At 39.9% G+C, this 16,300-nt stretch overlaps 1 protein-coding gene across 7 annotated transcripts in view; it reads left to right on the top strand.

Moving 5' to 3' along the window:
• Window positions 1–14,789, top strand: part of COBL (cordon-bleu WH2 repeat protein) — a 154,485-nt gene extending 139,696 nt beyond the window's left edge. For all 7 annotated transcript variants that reach the window (XM_048079156.2, XM_048079155.2, XM_066992607.1 and 4 more), the window contains 5 exons: window positions 1,888–1,991; window positions 3,262–5,279; window positions 5,912–6,031; window positions 8,165–8,422; window positions 13,467–14,789. In XM_048079156.2, the coding sequence (XP_047935113.2) occupies window positions 1,888–1,991; window positions 3,262–5,279; window positions 5,912–6,031; window positions 8,165–8,422; window positions 13,467–13,484 (2,518 nt within the window). In that variant the 3' untranslated portion in view covers window positions 13,485–14,789. The remainder of the gene's footprint in view (window positions 1–1,887; window positions 1,992–3,261; window positions 5,280–5,911; window positions 6,032–8,164; window positions 8,423–13,466) is intronic.
• Window positions 14,790–16,300: the final 1,511 nt, after the last annotated feature.

The raw sequence follows: 16,300 nt of genomic DNA, 5'->3' as shown, positions 1-16,300 counted from the left end.
TTAAAATGCACTCAGAAGAGCAAGTATTTTTTATTAATTTTATAAAACTTTTCACGGCAAAATCAATATGACATTCAGGTGGTTCATACCTTCTGCCACCTTAAAGAGAGTTTTGTTTCCCAGACTTTGACCTCAATCTGAATGCTGCAGTAAGCTTAAATCTTTTTATCAGTTTTCTCAGATGAATGATCTCATTGATCTCTGCACGTGCGTGTGTTCAGGGTACAGTAGGACTGCTTCCTTTCAGCACCCATTGCTTCTGTTGGTGACTTTGGCTGAATTGTGCCCCCTTTCTCTTAATCCATCATGGGGAAAACAGAGTTTGCCGTGATCTTGCACTATGAGCCTGAGCATCATCTGTTCATATCAGCTTCTGGGGATATTCAGGGCCTGTCAAAGCTCAGGTCAATGACAGATGCTGAAAGAAATGATATTCTATGGCAGCACTGCGTCTCTTCCTCTGTATTTAAACAGTGAATACAGATTTCTGTCTCAGATTCTAATTTAGGAAACCATTTAGGCATATATGTAGCTTTGCCACCTTGATTTCATCCCAGTGTAGGGAAAGGAATCAGACCCCAGGACTGCTACCGAAGATGCAAAGAAAGGAGAGGTAAATGAAATGAAAGAAAAATGAAATAAAGTGAAATACCTGATACTTGAACATGTGCTTTCAATTAGTCCTGTTAAGAGCAAGAGAAAACTAAAGCAATAAAATAGCAAAAAAGGAAGCTACACTGTTAGAGATCATTTAAATCAATGTCAGGTACCATCCATGAATATTTATTCGGTAAATTCTTCTAAAGGGTAGTAGAAAAGTAGCATTTTTTCATGTGATGTTCAGCAAACTACCAAAAAAAAAAAAGTCATGTTTTTTTTATCTATGATATTAAGGGCTTGATATTGAAAAGGGCAAAGTTGCTTCACCTGACCAGAGTATGTTAGGTGTGGTTGGAAGGGAAAACTATTTTGTCAATAAACTAATCACATGGGCAGAACTTAGAGGCAGTGTCACAGATGACAATGTTTTAACTTCAGGTGAGAAACAGGTAGCTAGAAAAAATGAATCGTCCAACATAACATCCTGGTTTCAATTATTTAGATAGGAAAGCTCTGCTGGTCAAGATTTTTCTTCCTAAGAAACAGAAGGTCTGTTGTGTAACAGGTTGTCGTGTGTATTTTTTTTTTTAGTTATTTTTTTGTTAGGACTTAGTTTCATCTTCATTTTCTTTTTTCTTCAATAAGCCAAGACAACACTTGGCACTCATTCTGATTTTAGACTTGTTTTAGATCATTGTACAACTTCATCAAAAACCATATAGTTATTTCTTGGCAAAATCAGGCCACTCGATATGTTTCACTAGAAACAGCTCTCAAGGGATTAGTTTCTCTTTACTCCTCTCCTCCCTCCCCCCAGGATGCAGAGTGATTGTCTAACAGTATTTAGCTGTATTTATTTTGCATTGCCATGCAATTTTTATTTAATTAAGGTGCAGATTTATTGGCATAGAGTGTGCACAGGATGGCTAGCGGTCTGCTTCAAAATTACGTGGATATGCAAAAACTTTGCCTTGGCATATGTTACTTTTCTGCGGTCCAGCTGAATTGCATGCTTCACAGTGAGGCCAGACCGTTTCTTTGTGACAGGGTGTATTAATCCTAATCTTTTGATCACCAGCACACGGAATACATTCAGGCATCACTGAGATCCCTCCTAGATGCACGTGTCGGCGTGGTTTGTGTCTCTAAGGCTGCATATTTTTCATAGTTTGGGGAATGGATTTCAGATCCCCAGTGGAGCCAAAGGGGCTGAAATGAGAGCATATTTCAGAGCAACAGTGCAAAGCAAAAAAAGGACACACAATGTTTTTTTTTTCTCTTTATTAGCAGCAAAAATGAAGAAATGACTGCAGCTAAGCATGAGAATGAGGATATATTCATTGATGCACAACTCCAGCAGACTTTGGCTGACCTGGATGAAGATTTAGAAGGTAGGGAACTGTGTAACCTCTCAGGTACAAAAGACATAGGCATAGCTGGGAGGTACACAGTCAAACGTTTATCTGAGACATCTGCACATTTCTCACTGAGATCACTGGGAGCAACTCGCAGGTCCAAGGCAGAATGCGGCGCACCCGAAGTGGCTGCTTTCCCTTTGCTTCTGGGGCAGCCACTCTTTATAAAACAGCACTGAGTATTTTTCAAGCTGTTTATCAGGTTGTCATTGTATTTTGGTGTCTGCTACTAGAAAGAGGTGATCAGCAGTTTGTGGACACATTTTGTGGGCCACATTTGGTATAATTTCATTGACTTCAGTGACACTAAATCAGTAGTGAATTTAGCTCTCTTTTATAAACAGTACTTCTGCTGCATCTTTTATCCTAGTGAAGTAGAGAAGGGGAGACATTTTGGTCTCCCCTCCGTGTCCACACTACATTAGCAGACGTGTGTTGTAAAGTTAAAAATTGAAAAATGCAGGAAGAAACAATGGGAAGAGATAAGATATCATCACAAAGCGATAATGTGCTTCTGTTTTTCCATCTGTGAATACAAACATTTCACTATTAATGGTTTGTCATCAAATGATGCTGAATACTTCTTTAAAACTTTCCATCTTTATTTCAGTACTTTTGCAGTGGACTTCCAATTTAATTTCTGTGAGTTTTCCAACACTGCTTTTTCTTAGCTTCTGTGTTGTAACCCTTTATTTATACCAGCAAATTTGAGAGGAGAGTTAAGCTTCTTGCACAATGAGGCTTCTGGAGTCATTGGTAATGAAGGAAAATGAAAGAATGGAGAAAAAAATACAAGTACTGTTTCTTTGTTTGCTTGCTCAAGGAAATCCTTCAGCTGGGTTGTTATTACTAACCAGGTCTGGGAAACATAATTTGGAGTTGCTCACTGTTTCTCAGAAGTGTTTCTCCTTTGCAGTCATGTGGTGAAATGTTTATCACTGAGAGAAGTTAGTCAAAGATAAGGTATGAACAATAGATTAAATTCTGCTTTCAGCTGCATGTATATGTTTCCCACTGGCTGAAGCAGGAGGACTGCAGGAATATTTGGCTGATCCTAATCAGCAGCCAGACAATAAAAAGGACCCAGATCTCTCCTTTTTTTGTAATATAGGCATGAATATATTCCTGTTAATTTTTGTGTAACTGAAATATCTGCTATGGGTAAGTTTGTATTAGCTGTTCGTCTAATTTAAAGTCATATTGCCTAAATATTGCCTATATGTAATATTATATGTGTATTTTGCAGCAATGGATGTTAAAAGTAACTCTGACTCTGAGTGTATCAGTGAAGTGCAGAGCCCACATATAAGAAAAGTTGAGGATGCCCAGGATGTTGCCAGTTCTGTTCCAGTAACAGTCATAGATGATGTTCCAGAAGTTACCATCTCTAGTTCGTCTGGAAACCAAGAGACAAGGGGTTCGCAGAACTTACTAGCTGACTCTGTCAGTACAGGAAACTTTACAAATAAAAACAACAATGCGGGTTCCTTTGATAAAGGACACACAGATGTTGGACCTGTATGTAAATCCAAAGACCTGCTACATCAGCAACCATCTGAAAGCGAATTCATTCACTTGCCTGTGGAACAGAGGAGAGATATGTTTGAATCTCTCACATCCTCCTTTGAAAAAAGAAGTGAAAAGAACTTAAGACTGGAAGCCCCACCCAGGCATGGTATGAAGTGTGAGGAGTGTAAATCTAAGCTGATTCCATCTCACTCCAAGACCACAACTGAAATCAGTACAGCAAAAGAGAAAGTAAATCCATTTAATGAAGGTAGTAACAGGGAGAGAACTCTGAAAAAAAGTAAATCAGAATTAGAAATCAAACGGCCACCAGCAAAAAAAATTGAGGCAGAAGAAGTCCCATCAACACCCCCATGGTGTCATCGTGCCCAGAATTGGGGAACAAATTACGAACCCAAAATGGGTTTGACAACCTTTAAAGTTGTCCCTCCCAAACCTGAAGTAAAATATTCTGATAGAGGAACTTCAGTCTCCACTGGTGCCATTAAGATAGACGAATTAGGCAACCTTATCAGCCCAAAGGCTGTTGTCAGTAAGAACATACCAGGTTCCTCTACTGGTGAAAGTGAGGAAATTCCTCTCGGGAAAGTGAAGGAATTTTGGAGGTCAAGTTCTGTGGAAAAACAAAGTGATGACTCTGCTGAGCATCTTGCTAAAAAGCCAGCAGTTAACACAAACTTGAAGTCCTTCGCTATAAAACAGGAACACAAACCTGTCTGTCTTGGAGCTCCAAAACCTGTAGCACCACAAACTGTTACTTCCCAGGTAGCTGAAAAACAGTCTGAGAATGAAAAGACCAAACCACCTCTTCCAGTCACGCAGTCTCAGGTAAAACCATTAATGGCCCCAGCCATTAATAAAGACAAGGTGGAGCTTCCATTTCTAAAACCTCATAGGAGAACTTCAAGTCAGTATGTCGCCTCTGCCATTGCAAAACACATCAACCTACCTACCTTTAAGCCTGACTCTGCAGGATTTCATGAGAAAGATGAAAATAAGCATGGAGCAGGAGAGGTTAAAACTGAAGCAGAAGCTTCCCCCAAAAGGTGTATTATTGTGTCCAATTCCAGCCCTGTGGAAACAGAATCGGCAGAAACAACAGAAAAATATGTAAATATTTTTACTTGCAGTCAAAAAGTATCCCACAGGTTCACACCTGGTGATAATTCTGGCGTGGAAAACAAAGTAGTTAACATCAGGGCACCAAATCAAGCAACTCCTGCTAGTTTCTATAAAAAGAATGTCAGTGTCCCACTTATTAAATCCTCTCCAAAGGATAACAACGGTACAGAAGATGAGCACAGTTTAAATAGCAAACAAAGTATAGCGGAGAAAAAGACGCGTCTTTTGTTCGACCAGAAATGTGAGACTTTGCCCCGTAGTAATTCAGCCTCCTCTCTCAAGTCACCTGATCTCCAAGTAGTCTCACCCCCTTTCAGCTCGTCTTTGCGGATCACTAAATGGCCTCCTGCTGACAGCATGCAAGTTAGTTCGCTAAGAGCATCGTCCAAGTTAAATGGTGTGACAGCGAAGGCAGAGTCAGAACAGAAGGACAAACCTGATGATTCAGTCACTAATGCTGTCGGTGAACTGGATGTTAATGTGCAGACCAATATCTTTGGACCAAAGAAGAAGTTCAAACCTGTTGTCCAAAAACCAATTCCTAAAGATACGTCGCTGCACAGTGCCCTAATGGAAGCCATTCAAACAGGAGGGGGAAAGGAGAAGCTCAGGAAGGTAAAGTGGAGACTTTCTTTAGTCTGTTCATATTGCAGAAACACGCAGAAGTCTGTCAGACACAAGAGGTTTTATAACTGGTACCATTGCTGGGGACCTGGAGTACGCATGGCGTTTGAAAAATTTATAGTGGCAAAATGCAGCCCAAGCCACTGGTGGTTCTGCATGTCCTGTATGTTATGCAGCACCATTGCTGCTGCACTGCCTAAAAGAGGCAGAGGGTGCATAGATACAGCATGAAGGAGAGGTAATCGAGGTTAGCCAAGAGCCTAGCCTGCATTTCAGGCCGTTATGTAAAAACAGGAACACACAGCACATAGAAGACTTGTAAAAAAACTGCTAAAGAAATAAAACTCCATTTTGTATTGCTAGGTGATACTGGTTTGCCACTGATTGTATGCTTAGGGGATATGAGACTGAGTCTGTAAGTATGGAGTTCCTGACTGGGACCTATGGGTACCCTCACCATTCAGCGTGAGCTCAGGTTGTAAAGCAGGTACAAAAGCAGACAGACAGCAGTTTCCATAGCTTGAATCTGGTACAAGTGCTAAAAATACTTTTAATAGTGTTTACAAAGTATCTCTAAGTAAATATCTAATAACAATCTGAGGTTTATTCTTTTCACATTCTAGGTTTCAGACAGCGCACTAAATGGCAATCACAAGAAACCCTCATATGCTGAGCCAGAGAATGAGCGCTCAGCCCTTCTAGCAGCAATTAGAGGCCACAGTGGCACCTCAAAGCTGAAAAAGGTAAGAAATCAAGATATAGTGGTCTCCTAGGTGCAGTCTGTGCCTGCTGAGTGTTTCGAATAAACCTGGAGAAGATGAAACTACAAGTTGTGTTGCAAAGAGAAGACTTTAGGAAGGAGTGTTATGATACAAAGTCAGATCTGACTTATGCAGATAGCAGGGCAGGGCAGATTCTACCCTCTGCTATAAAACTTCACATTCCTTCAACTGGTGTGCTTTTAACTGAGAAAGAAGTGTATAGAAATCCAAATGGATTACAGTGAATGTACACTGGAGACGTCAAATGTTCATCATGTTCACATTTTAGGTGTTACTTTTTCTACTTTATAGGTGTGTGGTTAGGTTAATATATTTGTATTTCCTTCCATATACATCCAATTCCAGCTGCCTGAAAAAACACTAGGGCTTCTCCGTGCGTGCTGTTTATCTGTTAATATGAGCTGGTGCGTGCAAGTAATTGATGGAAAATTTCAAACACTTTCACCACAGCAGGATAATTCCTTCTGTCTGAAAGATTTACCTAATCATTAAAGCATCTCTTATTCCTAATAGCTGAAGCCTGCATTGTTCTAGCCTTAGTTCACTAATCCAGCCAAGGATGTGTATTTGGCAAGGAGGTTCCCATTTCCCTTATGCAATGACTCAGGCCATTAGCACACGTCCAAATAACTGGCACTAGGTAGAAAGTCTCCCTTGTCTCTGTAAGGGAATTAGTCCTTCCCTCAAAGCGGTTCTGAATACCTTACTGCCCTTGCTGCAGATGGGGTGCAGCTTCCTGGGAGCTTGAGAGCAGAACATGCAGCGCAGCAGCCATCTTCACGCAGACTTAACTGCAGTTTGTGTTCATGAGGAATAGACGTAGATCTGTGCGAAAGAGGCTCTGACAACGAAGTGGTGTTGTATTGCCACAGAGACTTTTTGGAATACTTTCCTCCCGCAGAGAAGCATTTGCCATCGTTTTAAAGGAAGTTGCCTAGAAACCGTGCGCTTCTTTTTCACACTCTGTCACCTGTGCTAGTTGAAGCATCGTGTTTGTATGTGTACAGGGTGGGATATAGATGTGCTGTGATGAAAGGGCTGTCTTTTCATGTCATCTCAAATGTTCATGTCTTGTTTGACATTACGTTATTACCATGTATTTGTCCGTGTCCGTGTGTGTGTATACAGTGAAGGAATAGAACATAGGAGCTCTGTGAGTTTGGATTATTTGATGGGCGATGAATCCTTTCATTTTTCACTAGGGAAGTGTTGTGCCTCAGTTTCTCTGCAACAGAATACTAATGCGTCTATTTGAATACCTCCTGTTTGGCACATGGAACTGAATTTCCTAATAATTGCCAAATAATTTGATTACAAATAATTTATCATGATTATTACTAGTAATGTTGCTAATGGCAAAACTATTTATTGAGGCAGTTGATGGAAAAGCTGGCTTAGTCTGAAAGATTACCTCCTCCCCTGCATTCATTTTAACTAGAATGAGTTTCCAAGTAAGTAATTCATGCAGGAATTTTAGGTTCAGAAATTCTACAGAAAGCCACTTGGAAGAGCAATCAGTTTTGTTCTCAGTGCTTTCACATTGTTCTCTCTGGTCTTTCTTTTTTTTACTTTTTTCCAGTGTGGCTGAAATCTTTAGGTTTAATATTATTTTTTTTCAATGAAGCAGTGAAATCTTAAATCTAGAAGAGCCTCTCTGTCATATGAGATTATTTCCATGCAGCGTAGAATGTGAAAAGTAATGGGATTCCTGGGTGGCTACTGCAGCCTTAATATATATTCCTGATTCCAAAACCCCTTGTGGTTGTTTCCAAATGAATACTAAGTCCAACTCTCTGTCTGTTACCTTACATGCCAAGAAGACTTACAGGATGCTCGAGCTCACAGTAAATAAAGATTGAGTTTCTGAGTCAGAGGCAATGCCAAATCCTTGATGCTTGTAATCAGCCCAGCTGAGTGATGTGAGTGAGTAGTAACAGATGTTCAGCCTCATGAGCAAACAAAAGTTCTACATGTTTTATGTCATTCAAGCAAAGTGAAATTGGGGTACTGAAATTAAAGTGCATCAGATGTCAAGTAATTACAGTTTAGTCATGCTTGGTATTAACTTCCTCCTTTCAACTGCATCATGAACAGATCTCCTCATTGGCTTCTGAAGAGCTCCAGAGTTTTAGGAATGCAGAACTGTCCTTGCAGAAAACAGAAGACTCTCGGGAAGAGCAGTTCTGTATCCCACCTGCCCCTGCTCAGCCACCACCACCACCACCACCTCCAACTCAGCTGTCAACAGCAGCTCCTAAATTCTCTGCTACAACTGCAGGTGACCCTGGGGAGGCAAGGCGAGCCCTAATGGAGGCCATTCGCTCCGGTGCTGGAGCAGCAAAGTTGAAAAAGGTAAATTACTTTTATATTTCCTTGTGGATGAAATAAACTGGGGCTGCTGTGCTCTGGGAGCTGTTTGTAAGCCATGGTAGCCACACATTTCTTTCTGCCATCAGAGGAAAGTACATGCAGTGTTTTCTCTAACTGAGTTAAAGGTCCACATTGTATTTCAAACCTTTGAATGGGTATTAAAACACACTACTAAGGCTAAAACATGCCTGTACATACATGCAACCATATGAACAGCCAGTACTTTTTTGAAGAGAGCAACGAGAGCATGAATATCATTTCAGAAAGCACTCCCATGCCCTTTTCCATTATTGTGAATCTGAGATGATACTGGATGTCCTTCAGACTGCGTGAACTTAAGAAAGATCAGATGTGAGACCCTGAAGCAAATTTAGAGATAGATATTCTCTCCCAATTTCAGTAGTGTGTCCTAGACTTTGAGTCCCTACATTTGCACCCTGGTCACACATACTGAAAGCTGTCAGTAAAACCGTGGCTTCCTTTTAATGTCAGTCTGAACTTAATTGTAAATTGGATGATATGTGTATCCCTTCTGTGGTCATCTGTGGGTTACTCAGCTCCCAGATGGCTAAATGCTCAGTTGCCTGGGTGTGATTTTTTGGCATAAGTTCACTTATCTCTTTGACCAAAAATTATTTTTCCTAGTCTTGTGTTACGCTATATTTCTAGGTGAAGAGAAGTAGATTAATTGGTTTAAGTGGAGTTATCTTAATATTATACTGCAGTATCAAAGAATGGACTTTGATCCACAGACTTTAGGGAATGTACAGAAACAGGTGCCATTTTCCCAGCATGTGATTTGCCTAATGCCAGCCTAAGTATGTAAATAGGCTTTAACCTTGCTCAGTTGTCCTCTTTAAAAAAAATTCAGAAAAGATGACCAAATTTTAACAATAAAAAGGCTAGCTAAAGAAATCTGACAAATGAGGAATTCCACAGAATCAGTGGAAGTTTACATCAGCATACAAAGAGAACTCTGGATGTGCAGTTATTTTGCATGTGAAAAGTTACATCTATACTATGCATACTAGTAGAAGACTGCAAATTATGAAGAAGTAATACTCTAAGTCAGGCCTTTGTTTCCACACTTAACCGGTTTACAGAAAAATAGGGCATTTGGACATTCAAGAATACTTCATGTGGTTCATTGATGTCTAGATCTTTTCAAATTCCTTGTTCTTCCTACTGCATAACTGTTGCAGAAGTCTCTGAGGGGACCTGTACCACTACTCATTTAAACAAGTCTTTATCATATCCTTGGGGATTCACTTTGAAACAGTTGGATGGCCATTGCAGTCCATGAAAGTAATCTTGATATACTGATATATTCTGCTAAACACTGTGCCTGTCTTCTTTCATTTTCGAGACAGAGTAATTTTTGGTAGTTCTGACATTGAGGTGACAGAAGAGTGGATCTCTTATTATGTAGGTCTTTCAGGAAAATAAAAGAGAGCAGCATTTTTTCCAAGACAAAGTAAGATTTTCTTATTGTTGTGCTGTCCTCCATAATATTGGATATGCAAGCTGTCTTGTATATGCTAAAGGCATCATATCACTTTGACATCTGGTATCCCATGTCCTTGATCACTAATAAAATAAGAATGTCAGATTTCACAAAGAGCTTTCTATCTAGTGTGTATTAATCTCTCTCCTAGTTTGCTGTGTTAAATGAGAGCTGAATGCTGATATTTTCCCTGCAGTTGGACAACTTGTGATAGCAAAAATTGAGTTGGTAGAAGTATGTATCTGTATATCGGAGGTTTCTTCCTTTACAGCTGAAGGACATGTCTCCAATGAGCACTGAGTTTTTGGTAGAGAGTAACTAGCAGGTGGTTTTGCACCAGCACCAGAGCAAACTTTTTTTCTTTATTTTGTCTCGTCTGTCCAAGATCTATGATGTCATGACTTGGAGGTGTGAGCACAGAGCCATTTTTGGCTTTGCTTTCTAGAGGATTTTGGTTTCAGCAACTAGACAGCAGACTGGGAAGTTCAGTTCTGAATTGTGTCTGTTTCTCTTTCATTGTCTTCTTGAAGTTTTCTGGAACAAGGGCTTCTGATGGTGAAGTCATTTATTTAGCTAATATTGCAGAGAACTGGGAAGGATCTGCATTGCTTAGTTATGTATGACTCAGTTTGGCCTTATTTATGAGGGGTTATTTGCAATGGAAGTAGATCAAACGGGGCTGTCAGGGCAACCAAACATAAAAAGCAACCAATTGCCTAGATAAGGAGCATCCCAACCAAAATTTGAGCTCTATTAATATCTGTGAAAAGGCAACTCCTCCACTCCACCCTTGATTACACAGCTGTTTGCTGAAGTCATGAACTTTAAGGTTGAAAGATCCACTGTGCAGGAAGGGAGGAAAGAAAGTGCTGCAGGCTGACCCTGCCTTGCTGCGAGTCAGGGTCTGCACCACACAGGCTGTAAGTGGGTCACCCAAAACAAACTAGAACAAAAATAGGTACTTGAGAGAAATGCCAAGTGAAGGTAAGACAGTATGTGCACAGGTCTCCTGGCTGTTCTTTAATCCGTTTCTTGGAGTACTGTGCCTGCTTTGGCAAATAAATCATACTTTGTTTTGAAGAAACGGCTTCTGTTTTATTGCACACTGTTGCTGTCCACAGACTCCTGAAGGAAAATTCTTGAGGGTGCCAAGCCCAGCTGGTCCTCCTGAGGAACATGGTTCATCCCCAGTGCAGTGCAGTGCAGTTTGGAGACCTGCCAGAGAGGGGGTTAGATTTCATATCCTACCCAAAGGGAATAGAGATGCAAATGTGATGAAAAGTGGTGAACCTACCACGCTGGAAAAGGTTGCAGGCAGCAACCTTTTTCTTCACTTTTCAGAATGGTCTGTCCTGCAACCTGGTACATGTTTAGCATGTCCAAAGTGTAACAGCAAGTCAGGGGAGATGGCGTGAAGTAAAGTCACCGACCAGGACGGATGACCTAGTGCCTTTGGCAGTTAATTGACTTCAGAAATAAAGGCATCTCACTAGCAAGGAGCCTGCTTCCTAGCCATGCAATCTACCTCCTGTACAAAGGACAGTCAGTCAGTAGGGGAAATAAACAGCTGATCTGAGACCAAATATTGGCTAATTCTACTGAGTCACGTTAGTAGAAGAATGGTAACATCTGAGCTTCTAGTGTTAAAAGTGAACTGGTGTTTTCTTCAAATTGCGTCAAAGAACTTTGTGTCACAAGTTCATGCAATTAAGATTCTTATGGTTCGTTTTTAAATATTTTATTTCTGTCTCAGAAAATGCAGCCTAATATGGCTAGATTTCTGCAATTCTGTGTATCATTACATGTTATACAGACACTGAAGTATACTTGCCTTGGGATTTACTATGATTATCTGTGGAGAAAAAACATAACTACACATGCAAATAACCCATTAGATGTCTAGCTGTAGGTATAGTTGCAGCACAAGTCCATGCAGGATGGAAAATCTTACCCAACAAAGAGAAGTTATAAAAGTTGCATGTGCTGCTATACCATCTACTCATATTAGGTAGAGTTGTACCCAGGGATTTGGTAGAAATAGAGCAGCAGAATGTGCCTGCATAAGGTGGGGAAGGCAAGTTGCATATCTGAAAAACAAGCTTTTGCTCATGGAAAAATGATTTCTGTAGACCACTTTTTAACAGTACGTACAAGAGGTATTCTACAGACTTCACATTTCCCAGTAAAGATTAGAGCCAGACATATTTAAGCAGCCTTTTGTAAGTTAACAAAATGAACGTGGCTCTATCACAGTATGTACAAGCACTCATTCCAGTGTTTGGCATCGGCATTTAGTCACATGAGCTCTTGATACGTGCAGTGTATCACTCTGTTGGCAATCAAAGGAGCCAGGTAAGGTAATTACTGCACCTATTACAATAAGTCAGTGTTGTATGCTGGTATAATTTGAAGTTGGTTGCCAGCAAGTAATACATCGATCTGAATTATGGCATGTTCAATTTCTTCCAGGGAGTATGGCTTAGTTCTGTACCTTTATGTCTTTATGTATAGCACTGGATTATTTTTCTCATATAATCAGAGGTGTGGTATTCTGAATGAAGAAAGACTGTTTCTCGTCACTGTTGTCCGTGGGTACAATGACAGAAATTACAGACTCAAATCCACCGTTGATGTTGTCACTGCTATGCTGGAAATGGGGCAGGAGACCCCACTTAAAGGTTGGCCAAGCTTGATATACAGGTAGTCAAATGAGCAAGTAAAGTGATTCTAGTTCCCATGCATAGTTAGGAGCAGTCATTTGCATGCTGCTACTTCATTTGAATTGAAAGATAAAACTTAATTTGAACTCTTCACATTGCTAATAATTTGTACCATGGCCTACTTTTTTCTCTAAGAATAAAGCTTCTGCCATGGATACTAAGGCCAATATGGAAGGTTGAAACTTAATCAAATACATTATTCCTGTTTAGCTTTTGTGGTGACATTAATGTATATCTGTCTGATAGAATCAAAGCTCAGTAACTTTGATTTTGGAAGCGTACACTGGCATTAAAATTAAGCATATGCGTAGATGACCTGAGGACTAGGAAGGAAGATAAGCATTTGTTTAAGGATTTTCCTGAATTAAAGGCTATGGGAATTTCCTTCATTCAGTCAGGAAGCAAAGTACTCATCAATTGATTTATGTGACCAGTGACAGCTTTCCGATTCTGCATAGATTTTGACAGTCAGATATTGCTTGCTTACAGCCAGGGTTTCTGTTCATTCCACAAAATGAAGAAAGTTCACAGAAAAATGTCACCTACACTCTAGTAATAATGTTACTGCAACTATAAGATCTAAGGATATGTGAGGTGTGGAGTTTTAAGCAAGGATAATATAAACTTTTATTAGACCAACTGATACAGCTAGAAAAAAAAGAACAGATAAGCTCTAAGTCTTAAGGAGCTGATGAAGAGACTAGGCTTGAAAACAGTCCCACAAGAGAATGTTTGGTTAACAATGTCAACAGTTGAAGGTTTAAAAATATCTTGAATGATCATGTGCTTTTCTTTGTTACAGGTCCCTCTGCTCGTTTGAATCATGTATAAAGAACAGGTAATTGGAAATCTAACCCCATATGCACCCATAATCATCATTCAAGGTCTGAAGTGGCAAAAAACATCAAGAAGTTTAGTTTATTCTCTTGTCTACGAGCCAAAATAAGTTGTAGTTAATTTTCTGTGTGTTCCTGCATAATGGTTCTAAGCGGAAAATGTGTTGCTCTGCTGTAAAGCGTCTGTGCCAAGGAATTGTGTTTTGCCTCTGAATATTTAAGGTTGCCAATAAACTATTCTTGTTGGCAGGTTAATAAGAATATAAACACTGTGCAGTCCTGTGTTAATACTTAATTGTGTTTATGGGCAAAATAAAAAGGCTTTGCTAGCTATCTGAAAAGTAATACTCATTTCAAGTTGTTAAAAATATGTAACTGTTATAAACTCTTCACTTGCTTCTTATTTGGTTTAGAAAAGGGCTGAAAGCGATCATGGAGAAAAAAGAGAATAAAGATCTATAGAAAAAATCACAAGAAAAAGGTTATGGTACATTATGAGGGACCTTAATTGTCATAAGATGGAGTCTTTTTTTTTTTTTTGAGATTAGATAAACTTCATATCTTTGGTGGAGCTCTGTGAAAGCAGGCAATCAATAATGATTGTGAGACTGTGTCTGCTGAAGAGTTACTTATGGGATATGACGTATAGAATACTAAGCTGTATAGATATACCGAACCCTAGTAACATTTGTGGCACTTTAAAAATACTGAGACACCTTAAGGGATCTCTTTTTGCAACAGACTGTGAAGGTTACTAGTAAGATTTCAGAGCCCTGCATAGAGGTCCGAGGTCTAGAATTCATTCCCGCACTGCAAAAGGAAGTGAAGCTGGTTTGGATCAGTAGTCAGGACTTAGTTCCTTGGTCAGGTCATGCGTAAGTTGGCCTTCTGTTTCCAGGTTGTACGGCTGTTGTATGTTGTCTCATGAGTATTTATAGCAGCATCTTTTTCAAATGTTAACTACTTTGGTAGTTGTTGTTGTACATATTTTGAAAATATTTCATTAAATTGAAATGATTAACTTATAAAAGAGGGATCAAAATGCTTTTTCATATTTCCTATATTGTAATGAAATGAAGGAAGAGGAAGTTTGTACATTTACACTTTTATAATCACAGACCAGAGTGACGGTAGATTCTTTTTTTTTTAGCTGAAATTTAAAATGTATGCCTATGTAATGTTGAGAGCAAGAGCATATTTAGCCATCTGCATTTAATATGACTGTATATTATATGTTGTAAAATATTGATGTCTGTTAGTGCCACAAATAAACATAAAATCAAACCTTACATGGCTTGAAGGACTCCTTTTGCCAAATGTTTTCCGTTTAAAAAAAGAAAGTAGAACTGAAGATGGTCTTAAGCAAACCAGTATGCGGTGTTTGATATCTCAGCTCTAATATAAAATGTCTCAAGCAGAAAAGGGCTCGCAGCTAATACTTTAGGAACGCAGTTAGAAATCAACAACTAGAATCAAGCTATCAGTTGTATACATTTTGATATTAACCCAGTACTGCTAAAGATCCATTTCATCATTAGGGAAGCTAATATGGTTAGAATTAAGGTCTTCTTTCATACCCTAAGATAAACAAGATCACTTTTGTTGACTGGTTAGTCTTCTTACACCTTAAAAGTCTTCTCAGTGTCCTTGAGATACAAAATATTAACATGATAAATTGCTATTGCAGGAAAGGGTTCGGTCACTCATAAGCTTGAATACTAAACAGATTGTCCTACCAGTATCAAGTGCAGCTTCCGTGGTGAGGTGCAGTAAGATGGAATTCATTGCAGTTCTTCCTCTTGTTTTTCTTAGTGTTGTCTGAAGGCCCTGGCTCTGTAGCCCTTCATTCCTAATGCCCCTTTTGTGTAACAAATTGTGTATCACACACACACAGATTTCTAGGTTGGAAGAGACCTCAAGATCATTGAGTCCAACCTCCGACCTAACACTAAGTACTCCACTAAACCATATCGCTAAGCTCTACATCTAAACGTCTTTTAAAGACCTCCAGGGATGGTGACTCCACCACCTCCCTGGGCAGCCCATTCCAATGCTTAATAACCCTTTCGGTAAAAAAGTACTTCCTAACATCCAACCTAAAACTCCCCTGTCGCAACTTTCGCCCATTCCCCCTCGTCCTGTCACCAGGCACGTAGGAGAACAGACCAACCCCCACCTCTTTACAGCCCCCTTTAAGGTAACTGTAGAGAGCGATAAGGTCGCCCCTGAGCCTCCTCTTCTCCAGGCTGAACAAGCCCAGCTCCCTCAGCTGCTCCTCGTAAGACTTGTTCTCCAGACCCTTCACCAGCTTGGTCGCCCTTCTCTGGACTCGCTCGAGCACGTCCATGTCCTTCCTGTAGCGAGGGGCCCGAAACTGAACACAGTACTCGAGGTGCGGCCTCACCAGAGCCGAGTACAGGGGCACAATCACTTCCCTAGACCTGCTGGCTACGCTGCTTCTTATGCAGGCCAGGATGTAGATACATACTTTTCAAAGTAAGGGATCCAAAACCGGATTTTGAGATTATAAGATACTCCAGTCTTTGAGACTCAAAGGTTCTCTCTCTGGCTGCTGCATAGGACAAAAGTTTATAAAATATTTATTCTTAGATAAACTTCTGGTTATCAAATTCCCATGGCTAAAAAACTGTAAGATTAAGAACAGCTGCAAGATGAGATGTCACCTTCAGTGTGACAGGAAAAAAATAAAAAAAATCCTGCCAGCTCACTCAGAGCTCAAGCTGAAAATGGAAAGGGAGTTCAGCCGTCTACAACAAGAAGCTGGACTGGGTATACATTC

Source organism: Anser cygnoides, chromosome 2 (assembly GCF_040182565.1).
Source record: "Anser cygnoides isolate HZ-2024a breed goose chromosome 2, Taihu_goose_T2T_genome, whole genome shotgun sequence".
Lineage (NCBI taxonomy): Eukaryota > Metazoa > Chordata > Aves > Anseriformes > Anatidae > Anser > Anser cygnoides.
Note: the sequence above shows the minus strand (reverse complement) of the source record. Positions and strands in the feature narration are given on the sequence as shown.